Genomic DNA, 14,134 nt, shown 5'->3' on the forward strand with positions numbered 1-14,134 from the left:
GTTTGTTGCACAATGAACACATCCCGGTAACTGTGTGCGAAGTCTGTGTCGGCGGAGACGCACGAGCGCACCTGCGCGTTTCACTGTGTGTACAAGGGAGAGTGCCTTTGACCAGAATGTCCAGTAATTCCACAGATGTGGCGATGAAAGAGAAATAAACCCGACCGTCACTGACGGAATGTCCTCTAGTGCTGTTGGCTGTTCAGCTTAAGGGAATCAGTGCATGATAAGAGAAACAGAGTGAGCCAAGCAAGCAAACTACACTTTTTTAATGGTGCACACACAGACAGGACTTCTCATTTTTGAACTTCATCTCCTCCGATTATTCCAATACAAGAATATTTTCTCAACGACATACCCATCTGGAATGAAGAAACCGAATACCAACTGATAAGCAAGGTTCAGGAGAAACTATACAAGAGTACATTACAGCAACATCAACAACACTAAACATTACAGAGAAATGTTATGCCAACAAAGTTGCGTAAACAGGATTCTGGCGTGAGATTGAAAATAAACTTGTTATATCAGGTAAGATTTTATTTTTAACCATTAACCTGTTTAGCAGGAAATTCTCTTTGTTGTTGTTATTGTTGGCTAGTGCAAAGTAAATATAATTTATTGTCTACCCACAATGCAGCTGCGTAACCTTTTAACATATACAGTACGTAGATAGTAAAGCTAGACATAACATGAAAAGTGTTGCACTGTGGCTAGCCATGTAGCAGCCTCTTTCAACATTGGGTTTTGTTATTGTGCTAGCTGGCTTACTGGCATATTCAGAGAGCTAGTTGTGGTAAACAAACAAGCAGGGATTTGTTTCTGGTATGACCCATATATTGTATGAACTGGGTTTGCAATTGTGTAGTATTATAGACATTAATTGGACATGATACATTTGGCACAATGCTTAAATCTTGGCTTTGACCTTCAGAGAAATAACTCAAGAAGAGGTCGGAATCTCTGAACCAAGTACAACAGGTACAGAAGACTTGCGGACCACAAAGGACTAGGAGGCAGCAATGGATCCTGACCTGGCTGCAGTTTTTAGAGTCTCACACAAAAAGGAGAGAGACCACTAACTATTTTGTTTGTTGAGTAGAAATAATATAGTTTGTTTCTTTGATTTAATTTGCCAGAAGTGGCCACTAAGTACCAGGTGGGTGTTTCCGCCTCTCTTTTTACATGTACATATACATGTACAGTATATGTGGCAGTCCTGCCCTACCACCCGCCACCCAAGTGGTGTTTCAGGGACCTCCGGCACAGAAATACAGAAAACGGGGGGTTGTAAACACCAGTTTATTGTAGAGAGAAGGCTAGGTGGAATTAGGTGGATGGTGGAGCCCAGAAGCAGATAGACATGTGATGACAAGTCTCCTATCCGGAGTGAGTGTGGGGATGGGGGTTTTAACCTGTTGCTCGTTAGACCAACCAACAAGCAACAGGTATGCAGCCACTCTGATCCCAATCACTTAGATCCAGGCCAGGTGTGGCTGCCCACACCACAGTATATTTTACCCAACTATAACAATTCCTTATTATTATCAAATTTTAGAAAGGTTTTAAAAAATCATGGTCAGTGTTTCCCCTAAGATGGAGTTGTAGCAGCGCGTGGGTACTATGCCCCGCGTATAGTAGCGCCTGCCTCCAGGAAGAAGAATCGATGCATGTGGAATACCTACTATCTTTGGGAATACTTTTACCAAAACAAAACTTATCAAGATGGATCTTCCAAATGTTGTTTATTTTCCAGATACTGTATTTCTTTACAGGCTAGTCTTGCCCGTTCCAATATGGTGGCAACATTGACGTATCGCAGCAATGAGCCGAAGCGGTCAATGCGGCGTCTATGGCATGAATTGTGGGGCCGCTCGGGTGGAACAAGAATTGGAGCAAAAAATAAATATAAAAATCCCCTATATGGGATTATTTTGGTTTTAAACTGGATGCGACCAGCCAGCCGAAAGACGTATGTGCGTAGTTTTTGATCCACATCCGGTTATTTGTTTCAGTGTGGCGTTGCACGAACATAACAACTCTACAACTCCCGGTTGCTCTATGTAGGTGCATATTGTATACATCTGAATCATGACATCTTATTTTGAGGAACAACACACAATGGCTACTTCAAATGGTAGGCAAAAGGCCGGCTACTTTCTTTGTTTATATTTTTATTTATAGTTGTATTCAAGAAAATTGCAGTAATTACAGTTAATTTTTCCCTCAAATATATCTTTAAAGCGGGACTGCACCCCTTTGGAGAGAATGAATTATATTTTGATACTGATACATATTTTGGACAGCAACAGCCACAACAGATAGTTGATTTTGAGCTGACACACCCGCAAAAGACAGGGGCACAGCAAGAAGGTGAGTGCCGGCGGTGTGACCCAAGCATTAGGGAATTACCCCCCAGGTTTTCTTTTTTGAGTTATGAATACAGACTACTGCCACCTCCTGGTGTGGAGAGTTATTTCCTCTCGCACATCTACAGAACATACGTGCATGTCATCCATACATCCATCATACACATTCAATTCAATCTTCCATTTAGATTTAGCGCCCACTGTTTAGGAAGACATGGCAATAAGTGCAATTCCAGCCTTCGCCACACAGGAACAGCGGTCCATCACTGATGGAATCGACCACGAGGGGTAGGACTGCACTGAGAAGATCAAGAACATGGACCATCTAGAGTTAATACTATAGGAACATAGTGTAACAGCATTGGATTTGTTAATGTCTGGATAAATGTAAAAAGTAAAAATGTTTATGAAATTAACTGATATTTGAACTTATGAAAAGTTACCAACTTTTTTTTACTTTTACTGCTAAGTACTTTGAAACTAGATACCTGCGGAAAAAGCCATCACATATTTCCCCCGACCAACATTTTCCTCAAATTCAAGCTAAAACCACCCAGTGACTGACCTAACCCCCCCTGAAAAGTTATACAGCTATAAACTTTGTTTGTGGACGGACTAACCTAACAGAGGAAATCTGAGACAAATACATTAGGTTAATAAAGTATTTAATCTTGTACAAGAGGATCCAAGGTTGTACAAGAGGGGCAGTTTCAGTGACACAACAACACAACAGAATGTTACAGAGGAAGTGCTCCATTCTCACTGGAGAGTTTGAGCTTTTTATACAGTCTTTTGGGAGTGGGAAATTGAGGAGCCGCTGGGAGGAAGGTCAGTAGATGTCGCAACGCCCCTGCATAGATCATTGATTGGGTAGTTTCGTTGTCGACTGTCTGTTGAGGTTTCCTTCCTCCTCTTTACGACACAGAAAGTGACTAGTCAACTTCCTTTTTACGACAGGAACTCTACTTCACCTTGGAAGGACAAACCAAGTATACATACATCATACAAGAGTTAACCTGAAAGGCACAGCAATAGACAGGAAACTCTTACTTGACATTTAGAAAGACAAACCGAGTTCACATATGTTGTACAAGAGTTCACGTGAAAGGAACAGCAATATATATGTTGTAAAATTCTTATAACACCCCCCCAACCAGGCTGCAAGCAGCTCTTTAAGGAGCAGGGGACGTCCAGAGACGAGGGGTGGACGTGGCGGCCCTGCACCTACTGCTCCAGCATCAGCCGCAAGACGCTGCACAGCCACTACAGCGGCAAGATGGAGGAGTTCTGCAAGCCCCACTGCATGTCCCAGTACACCGTGCTCTACTACGGGGTAGGAGGACACGCACGCACACACACACGGGTCGGGGAGATACTTTTGAGTTTGACAATGTTTTTTCCCCTATGCTTTTCTTGTGTCAATGTCTTTTTAAATGTCACAGAAAAGCACAGAGATGAAAATAAAGAATTTCCGTCCAGGGATTTATTAAGTGTTGTCTTATCTGAACATTATATTTTAATAGAAAAACTAACAGATTCAAACAGTTGATAGACCGCATAATGTATTCAGGGGTGGCAAAGAGTGAACCGTTTGTTACATTGTAGTTTTAGTTATTGTGTTGTGGACTATTTTTCTTGGTGGAAGCAAAGAAGCAGAAGCTTTGCAGTTGCTGAACTTGCTGCTGTGCTCGGCATACTAGTTATTAAATCATTTCAAATCAATATTCAATCTCAATGTATTATTTTATTTAATAACTGTGTAATAAACGGGATAATGTACAGCCAGCAGGTCATTATCCCTTACTTAACACAGTTAACACTGTTATATTAATCAGTAGGTACAGATGCACAATTCCGTGGGGCTGTTGAGTTTTATTTACTAAAAATAAAAAGTCTGAGTACTTAGTTTCTTCTTCTTGCCCCGTTCTTCTAAACTACCACCAGATGGCACGGTGTGACAGCTGCAGGAAGCAGGGCTACATGGCGGAGAAGCTGCAGTGCTCGGACTCTGTGTGTAACTTCTGTGCGCTGCCCTGCCTGCTGCGCTACTGCTACCAGCACTTCGAGGACAGCCAGAGACTCAGCAACGGCACTGGCTCGGGGCCCGCGCTGCTTGCACCGCACGGTAAAGCAAAGGCGGACCCCGCCACCAACGATCGAAACAGCTTATAGGAGCACGTATAAAAGTTTTATTTCTTACAGTTTCAGCTAAAAATATATGGGAGGGGGGGGGTCTGTCAAGGGGTGGGATGTAAAAGGCAGCAAGTTGAAGTTGAAGTGTTGGAAGCAGGAAAAATGGGCAAGCATAAGGATCTGAGTAACTTTGACAAGAGCCAAATTGTGATGACTAGATGACTGGGCCAGAGCATCTCCAATATGGAAGCTTTTGTGGGGTGTTCCCAGTATGCAGTGGTTAGTACCTACCAAAAGTGGTCCAAGGAAGGACAACCGGTGAACTGCCGACAGGGTCATAGGCTCGTTGATGTGCGATGGGGCTCCTTGATGCGCATGATTCTCTGGTCTGATCCCACAGAAGAGCTTCTGTAGCACAAATTGCTGAACAAGTTAATGCTGCTATGATAGAAAGGTGTCAGAACACACAGTGCATCGCAGCTTGTTGTGTATCGGGCTGCGTAGACCCAGACCGGTCAGAGTGCCCATGATGATCCCTGTCCACCACCGAAAGTGCCTACAATGGGCAGTATATTAGTATAACGTTATAATGGTAGTTTTAATGTTGGGGCTGTATATTCGCTGATTTCACTCACATAGACTTATAGGGATCACTACTTTCTACTCTGGTTTTATACAGGCAATAGATGTGAAGTGGTCAAAATCTTGACAATACAACTAAATTTTTTTTATTTTGTTTTTTATTTATTTGCTGTTTATTTAGTGTGCTGTCAGCATGCTGGGCATACAACAGAGTATTTGAATGGCATTGCATCTAGGACAGAGTTAGTCTGCAAGTGGAGTTCAACTTCTCAACCTGCAATGCAACTCTTTATTAATTCTTAAGTCATCAAGAACTGCTGCAATTACTCTGTCCTGTGGACGACCTTGTGGGATGACAAGAGCACAGTTTTTGGTTATAGAGAACCACCACCAACCCCCCTCTTTGGAGAACTATCATGTTTGGGTCTATAAACAAGTGATCACAACTCCAAGAGGGGGAGAATCACCATGGGTGAGACAAATAAACATAGAAACAAACAACATTTACACAAAAACATAAACATTGGACGACGTATTGAAAAACAGTTAATCAGGTCCAGGAAAACTGGAACTACAACTGGTCACGTGGCCTCTTCCTTTCATAGTTAAGGCAGTAAATGAGGGAGGAAAGGAGAGGAATGCAACCAGGAGGGTGCTGCGGTGCACTCCAAGCAGGTGTGTGTGTGTGTGTGCATGTGTGATGGGACTGACCGCGTGCATGTAAGATGTCCACTGGTGACTGTACATGACTTATCCCCATTGATACTGGTGTAGAAGGTTATGTATTATGTATGGCAGTCCTGTAGTCCTGAAGCCCAGAGTCCCCTGCCGTACCCACAGAAAAATCCCCAGAGAAGCCAGAGGGCCGTGGAGCAACCCCCACGCCAACCACGCGAACCCCCTCCCCCTCCCCGCGGACCTGAGACCGTAGTGCGCCCACCTCCCATTCCTGGTGGCAGCCAACCTACGCCGATCAGCCATGGGCGCAGAGCGGTCCCCCAGGCGCCTCCGCCATGCTGGGCAGCTCCGCGCCCCCATCAGGCCCCTGGTCAGCCCCAAGCCGCCAAGCGTGCGGACCACAGAACAGAGGGCGGCAGACAGCCCCGCCACCCCCCAGCGATGAGCACCCCGCGCACCGAGATCACCAGAGGACAGGTACCCCGGCAGCCTGGTGTGACAACAGGAGACCGCCCCCACCGAAGGAGGCCACATGGTGAGCCCCACGCCTAGCACAGCCAGCTAGGTTCAGGACCCTGGTTGACAGGACCAGACGGAACACCTAACCAGTCCCGGCACGATGCCCCCCCCGGTGGGACGCAGAAGGACACACAAGCCTAGCCACCCAGTCACCCCACGGGCAACCCCAGCGGCACGCCAACCATGGGGCCCAGACCCAAACCAGCGACCCACTACCCGAGCCAACACACAGACACCAGCCGCAGGTACTCCCCAGGAGCACGCCCCACCCCTCCACCCCCGGAGACAGGCCAGCTCAACTCAGGTAAAGGAGCGGGTGCCACCACCCGGCCCCCTAGCTCCCCCGTGGGACCCCGGGATACCCCACGACCACAGGCCTACGCACCACGGATGTCCCCAGAGCCGCCCGGGAATCCACCCAACCGCAGAGCCGCAGCAGACCAGGAGGACCCCCACATGCCCCGAGGCACCACGACATTGCACCGACTTATGAAGACTCCAGTATTAAATGATGGAGTTATGTCAATGATAAAAGTAGCCCATATTTCATTAAATTAATCAACAATAAAACTAATGCTAATATATCTGCAGAACTCAATGTTTTTTGCCATGCATATGAAATGAAGGGACTCTCCATTTGATAACTTGGATGTGATATTGTATATGCATTGAAGGAATATCCCTGCTAACATAGCTACCCACCGACTAGTACATAATCATGAAGTACATAATGTAGTTTTTCAACGTTTGTGACTTCCTCTACCCCCCCAGCACCGATCCAGCCTCACGTTTCCTCCAAGATGAATCCAGTCATCGCTGACGTGGTGTCATTGGCCAGTGCCTCTGCCACGCAGCCTGACCAGACCGGCGACAGCGCTCTCTCCGGTGAGTTGTCGAATCGCCGGCTTTCCTTCCAATCACCTATATACTGTATATACAGTGGGGGGAAAAAAGTATTTAGTCAGCCACCAATTGTGCAAGTTCTCCCACTTAAAAAGATGAGAGAGGCCTGTTATTTTCATCATAGGTATACCTCAACTATGAGAGACAAAATGAGAAAAAAAAATCCAGAAAATCACATTGTCTGATTTTTAAAGAATTTATTTACAAATTATGGTGGAAAATAAGTTTTTGGTCAATAACAAAAGTTCATCTCAATACTTTGTTATATACCCTTTGTTTGCAATGACAGAGGTCAAACGTTTTCTGTAAGTCTTCACAAGGTTTTCACACACTGTTGCTGGTATTTTGGCCCATTCCTCCATGCAGATCTCCTCTAGAGCAGTGATGTTTTGGGGCTGTCGCTGGGCAACACGGACTTTCAACTCCCTCTAAAGATTTTCTATGGGGTTGAGACCTGGAGACTGGCTAGGCCACTCCAGGACCTTGAAATGCTTCTTATGAAGCCACTCCTTCGTTGCAAGGCGGTGTGTTTGGGATCATTGCAATGCTGAAAGACCCAGCCACGTTTCATCTTCAATGCCCTTGCTGATGGAAGGAGGTTTTCACTCAAAATCTCACGATACATGGCCCCATTCATTCTTTCCTTTACACGGATCAGTCGTCCTGGTCCCTTTGCAGAAAAACAGCCCCAAAGCATGATGTTTCCACCCCCATGCTTCACAGTAGGTATGGTGTTCTTTGGATGCAACTCAGCTTTCTTTCTCCTCCAAACACGACAAGTTGAGTTTTTACCAAAAAGTTCTATTTTGGTTTCATCTGACCATATGACATTCTCCCAATCCTCTTCTGGATCATCCAAATGCTCTCTAGCAAACTTCAGATGGGCCTGGACATGTACTGGCTTAAGCAGGGGGACACGTCTGGCACTGCAGTATTTGAGTCCCTGGCGGCGTAGTGTGTTACTGATGGTAGCCTTTGTTACTTTGGTCCCAGCTCTCTGCAGGTCATTCCCTAGGTCCCCCCGTGTGGTTCTGGGATGTTTGCTCACCGTTCTTGTGATCATTTTGACCCCACGGGGTGAGATCTTGCGTGGAGCCCCAGATCGAGGGAGATTATCAGTGGTCTTGTATGTCTTCCATTTTCTAATAATTGCTCCCACAGTTGATTTCTTCACAACAAGCTGCTTACCTATTGCAGATTCAGTTTTCCCAGCCTGGTGCAGGTCTACAATTTTGTTTCTGGTGTCCTTTGACAGCTCTTTGGTCTTGGCCATAGTGGAGTTTGGAGTGTGACTGTTTGAGGTTGTGGACAGGTGTCTTTTATACTGATAACGAGTTCAAACAGGTGCCATTAATACAGGTAAGGAGTGGAGGACAGAGGAGCCTCTTAAAGAAAAAGTTACAGGTCTGTGAAAGCCAGAAATCTTGCTTGTTTGTAGGTGACCAAATACTTATTTGACCGAGGAATTTACCAATTCATTTATTAAAAATCCTACAATGTGATTTCCTGGATTCTTTCCCCCCATTCTGTCTCTCATAGCCGAAGTGTACCCATGATGAAAATTACAGGCCTCTCTCATCTTTTTAAGTGGGAGAACTTGCACAATTGGTGGCTGACTAAATACATTTTTGCCCCACTGTAGATGTTCGAAAAGACATGGAATACCTCAAGGAATCGAGTTGAACTTGTAATGTATCATTTGAAACATTCAATGGGAACATAGTGCTAATTTTATTTTTTTTCTTCTTCTTTTTTGTAGGATCTCTGCCGACCTCGAACACCCATGACAGGAACCTGGACAATGTAAGTACTGCTGGTGGCCAGATAGAAATTCTGTATTTCTTCTATATCAGGGAGCGATGGCCGACCCTTGTGAACTCATCATTAACTGTTATCAGACAAGATTAAACATTAGTGCACCCAAAAAAAAAAAATTACGGTCTTTTTTTTTTTTTTTTTTTTTTTTTTTATTGGACTTGACAAATTATAATTATTAATAAAGGGAATCATAAATATATTTTATACGCAAACATAGCTCTCTGTGCGCCTTGATCGCAGAGCTGTGCCCCGTTCCTCCAAATAAAACAGCTAAAAACACTGTGTTTAGCTGTTATTTGGAGGAACGGGGATAGCGCCCAGAGGAACTCCTGCCCTCTTCCTCCGTGTGCCCGAGCATCAAACCAACTCAACCAAATGGACAAAGAGTCGGAAAATTTGAATGAGTCGTTTTATTGAGTCAAAGCTTTCATCACTATGAATAGTTGTATCGTATTCATCAGATTAACTTGTTTTGATGAACAAAAAGCTTATATTCTGGCTGGAACTGATAAATTGGATGAATTAGTAATAATTAATTATTAATTAATTAGTTAGAAAAATATTTTTTCTCGCTTCGGTCGTCTAGACTAAGTCATGATGTATGTTATTCGTGCTTGTGTATGTCCAGGCCAGCACCCAGACTGATGGCACACGCTCACCAGTGCTCCGTCGATGCTCAATGAAGAACAAGGCGGTCATGTGTCGGCCCTTCACCCTGGACCAGGAAACCATGTGCCAGCTGCCCGAATCGCCAGGTAGCAAAGCAAACCGTGCTCAAACAAACTGAGTTGTCATAAAGAACCAATTACACTTACTGGTTTTGCAAGGACCAAAGAAGGGATCGGGTGCTCTTACCACAGCTGGTAGGTGAGAGAGCTGCATAAAGATCCCCCGAGCATATCTTAAAAAAAAGAGTCATTTATTATCTTTAACACAATTAGATAGATAGATACTTGGATGCTTAGACACTGGAATTGGAAATGGAAGATGGAAATTACATCAAATCAATAGGGAATAATAATAAAGTTATAAGGACAGAATAGAAGAAATTTAATACAATAAAACAAACTAAAACATTTTCTAAAAAAATAAAGATTTGGCAATATAAAATAAAACAAAAAAGAATACGATAAACTAGCACACAGGAACTCTTGCAAGTTAGCATATATATATATATATATATATTTGTATGTATATGTATTATTACAGTGTGTATGTATAGTATATGTGTATATACAGTGTGTGTATATATTTGTATAATTGTATGTATATACTATATACACTATATACACTTTATACACTATATATACTATATACACTTTATACACTATATATACTATATACACTATATATACTGTGTGTGTGTGTGTGTGTGTATATATATGTGTGTATATATTATAGAATAAAGTGAATCTATAGCATTTTAAAGATAGTTAAAGCATGTGCATACGCCTTGTGGACATGCATCAACATCTTCATCCATCTAATTCCTTCTCTCTAGTTCCATTTATCTAATAGATGAGGGCAGTGGATAGCTGAGGAAAAATACAACGTTTACATAAACATTATGTAAACGTTGCTATACCACTAAAGCTGTCTATTCCTTCACTTCTCGTCCCCCGATCAGCCGTCTCTGCGGCCGCACCCCCACGGCCGTCACCCGAGCCCCTGGGCGACCCGGCGCCGTGCGACGGCCTGCCGGCGCGCCTCACCGGCCGCCATTTCCTGGGCGTGAGGGAAGACGGCGGCGTCGTGGACTGCAGGGTCTGCGCCGACCGCAAGAGGAAGAAAGTGGAGGACGGGGCAGGGCGGCGGGAGGAGGGGGAGGAAGAGGAGGAGGAGAAGCAGCAGGCAAGAAAGAGGGGGAAGATGGAGGCAGAGAAGGAGGCGGAACAGGAGAAGACAGAGAGGGGCGGTGGCGACACCGCGAGGACTGAGGAGAAGGTGGACGGCGAGGAGGTGAAGGGAGAAAAGAAGGAAGAGACGGCGGACGGCAGGAGCAAAGAGGGGGGCCGGAAAGAGAGAAAGTGTTGCGGAGCGGAGGAGTTGGGTGGAGGTGTGGAGCAGGCCAACAGGAGGCGGACGGCGTACTACTGCAAGACTTGCCCTGGGGAGCCCAGCCTCTGCCCTGCGCCCTGCTTCGAGCTCTACCACACCAGGCTCATCTACCGGCTGGTCGGCGAGCTGCACACGCCAGGTTGTTAATGATAATAACATGAGCTTATCAGGGGGGGTCATTTGAATAAGTACTTTTGTTAAATGCAGGGTTCTTACCAGGTCCATGAGGTGCTTGAAGTGCTTGAATTTTGTCCTCAGAAATTGACGTTAAAAATATAATATTAAATAAAATAACAAATAGTTGATTGGAATTTGATTTTGAGGTTTGTGTTTGTGACCCTTCCCCCCACAGCTTCCTGAGAGGATTTCTTGGTCTCGCCTTCACCAAGACTCCCCACACACACACACACACACACACACAACAGGGGGCAACACTGTCCAACACAACCTCCAACTTCCTCTTGGGCCGCCGTCAACCCAACCTCGAACCCAGAGCGGGACTCGCATTCCTGGGGTTTTTTTTTACGACGAACTGCACTGCAGAACAGAACAGAGGAGCCATGGACGAGCTGCTTGCATCCGGGGCTCACTTCACAGTTAACTTTTTTTGTTTGTTTTGTGTGTGTGTGTGTGTGTGTGTGTGTGTGTGTGTGTGTGTGTGTGTGTGTGTGTGTGTGTGTGTGTGTGTGTGTGTGTGTGTGTGTGTGTCTGGTGTTGGGGCTATCTACAAGGAAATGCCTCCTTGAATAAAGACATTCCGTTGAAAGACTGATCCGGAATATGCCCTCCATCGCCATAGAATTTGCTTTTTACACTTTGTCTGCGTGCGAGTGTGTGTGTGTGTGTGTGTTCGTCTGAGAGATGTTTGAATTGATATGGTCGTGGGTTTAATTCTGGGGCTCAGCCTAACTTTCCGACGGCATATAAATGGGTGACTGCTGCTGATTTGCCTTAAAGATTTCAACAAAACAGGTCCAACGAGACAGCTCCATTGTTTTTACTGTAGGTTTTTATTTGTTTATGAGGTCACTTGTGCCTTGCTGTGCGCTTGGAATCAACCCACGCATTAAAAAAGACAAAATATAAATCTTTCATAATCACTCGTATGAAAAGTTAAGTTTGCATTTTTTCAGCCAGGGCCTGTTGGTTTCCGTCATTTATAACGATTCATCACAGCCGCACTAAATGCTTTGCTCTGGAGAAACGTACGTCATGCTGCAACTTCTTACTGTGTTATATGCAGTGCCATGGGGCAAACATTAAAGGGTTGAATCTCAATTGTAAAAAATCTCCTTTTCAAAAATGTGAATTCAATGTAAGTTTCCCGTTTTCCAAAAGGAGATTAAACTTTTTTTTTTTTTTTAATGGCTTTAAGTTTTCAGCGGAGGTACGTTTCTCCATGGTAAAGCGCTCAGCGAAGTTGTGCTGTGAACAGTTCTAAATGATGGGAACCAAAGTTTTAATGTACCTGGTCAAAAAATGGTAATCCTGTCCTTTTTACTTGCTGAGGGCACATGTCATTGGTGCCATTTGGATTAAGAAGTCAAGCGCACAGACTGGATATGCGATTCTTTTTTTTTTATATAGGATGGATGTTGTTCATCTTTACCTGGCACCCATCTGAGCGAGAGGTCTTTCTTACTGATACGGGTCAGGAGACTTAATTGAGCAGCGATAAAGATTCATTGTGCAAGTTAAGTACTCAAAATGCAAAAGTTATTCATGACAAGCTCGCTACGTTTGCGTTTTTGTTGGATGACCAGCCACAATAGTCGAGACAATATTCAGTGAGTAATTGTTTATACTATACCAATTTATACTGGTGCGGACCGGAAATTGATTCTTGTCGTTAATTGGGTCATGCTTCATTCCACTCGCAAGTACTGTTTTCCACAAAATCTGTAATTTTTCAATATTGATGATGTATAATGGCCTGATGTGGGGCCAAAAACATTATCACATTGAAGTATTCATTGGAAAAATCTGACAAACGGAATATGTCGGATTTATCTTAAGGAGGAAAACTGAAAAATTCTCATTCACTCAGTCTATGCTGTCAAAAGTGGTAAAAGTGATGGGTCCACACTCTGTATCAATCAGGTAAGAATTGATATGTCTTCAAACAATGATTATTGGTCTTCATCAAATTGTTGTTGAGGTGGTATGGAGGCCTGAGTAACCAGAGATGATTGGTTGCTTTGAGAGGTCCAAGGGAGTTTTTTGGTTTTTTTTGAGGCACCAGTCACCCACCAAGCTCGTAGTTCTGCGAAGTTGGTGCAGCGTAGTCGCCGAAACGAGAAATCTCAACCTCAAACCTCAGTTTGGAAGGATGTTGGAATGGTTGCCTGGGAAACTCTAAACACAGACGGCAATAATTGGTTGGCTGGAGATTGGGGGGGGATGCCTTTCCTTATTGAACCGTTCAAGGCGGAAAAAAACATTTGATATATTGAATAGGATATGACAACACCATGGATCAGTTATTTTACCTCAGAAAAAAATGAACTGAGATGGAGGATTGAGTTGTGGTTCATGTACACACATTTGTGTGTAGCTTCTTTCAGTTGGAGTAAGAGATATTTTCTGATACAGACTGTACCTCGGTTGTATGTCACTTTTTGTATTCACTCCGAAAACGGGAAGCAAGCAAGTCGTGTTATCCAAGCAGCTGATTAAACATAATCAAATTCATTTCAATTTTTATTTTTTCAAATGTTAACATTCAAAAATGTCATTGTATTGAGCAGTAAGAACGTTTTTTTCCATTCTGCATCTTATTCCCTCACATTATTTTGATAGTGTTGGGGTTGAAATCCCCAAATTCAATTTTCTTTTTTCCTCTAAGAATATTGTTTTTTTAATGGGTTGGGGATAAATAAAAAAGTTAAACAGTAAGATCTGCCTTTTTTGATATCATTTTCATTAACTAAAACATACCTAATGACAAGTGTTGGACTATTTTGAATTATTTAAAAATGCATAGTCAATTTGAATATCAGACTAGTATTACACTAATGAGTTCATAATTTACCCCAAAAAGTAACGCATCGCTTTCATTAAATCTGAAAGGTTAT

The 14,134-nt window shown here is 43.7% G+C and overlaps 2 protein-coding genes across 2 annotated transcripts in view; both read left to right on the plus strand.

Annotated features, from left to right (window-relative positions):
- Nucleotides 1-10,802, plus strand: part of LOC307238923 (zinc finger MYM-type protein 4-like) — a gene marked incomplete at its 3' end in the record, with an annotated part of 52,044 nt that extends 41,242 nt beyond the window's left edge. Inside the window, exons 14-19 of the mRNA XM_080012077.1 lie at nt 3,527-3,702; nt 4,314-4,494; nt 7,053-7,166; nt 8,944-8,987; nt 9,631-9,757; nt 10,630-10,802. Of these exons, the coding sequence (XP_079868203.1) occupies nt 3,527-3,702; nt 4,314-4,494; nt 7,053-7,166; nt 8,944-8,987; nt 9,631-9,757; nt 10,630-10,802 (815 nt within the window). The remainder of the gene's footprint in view (nt 1-3,526; nt 3,703-4,313; nt 4,495-7,052; nt 7,167-8,943; nt 8,988-9,630; nt 9,758-10,629) is intronic.
- A 26-nt stretch (nt 10,803-10,828) lies between these two features.
- Nucleotides 10,829-14,111, plus strand: LOC307238713 (uncharacterized protein). The gene is made up of 2 exons (XM_080011824.1): nt 10,829-11,199; nt 11,413-14,111. The coding sequence occupies exons 1-2, from the start codon at nt 10,872-10,874 to the stop codon at nt 11,418-11,420; spliced, it is 336 nt and encodes a 111-aa protein (XP_079867950.1). The 5' UTR covers nt 10,829-10,871; the 3' UTR covers nt 11,421-14,111.
- Nucleotides 14,112-14,134: the final 23 nt, after the last annotated feature.

The sequence above is a fragment of the Zeus faber genome, assembly GCF_960531495.2.
Source record: "Zeus faber genome assembly, chromosome: 13".
NCBI classification, from domain to species: Eukaryota; Metazoa; Chordata; class Actinopteri; order Zeiformes; family Zeidae; genus Zeus; species Zeus faber.

Bases quoted from the DNA above. Each gene is read 5' to 3' on its own strand.
- LOC307238713 (XM_080011824.1), top strand. From the start codon at position 10,872: ATGGAGGCAGAGAAGGAGGCGGAACAGGAGAAGACAGAGAGGGGCGGT.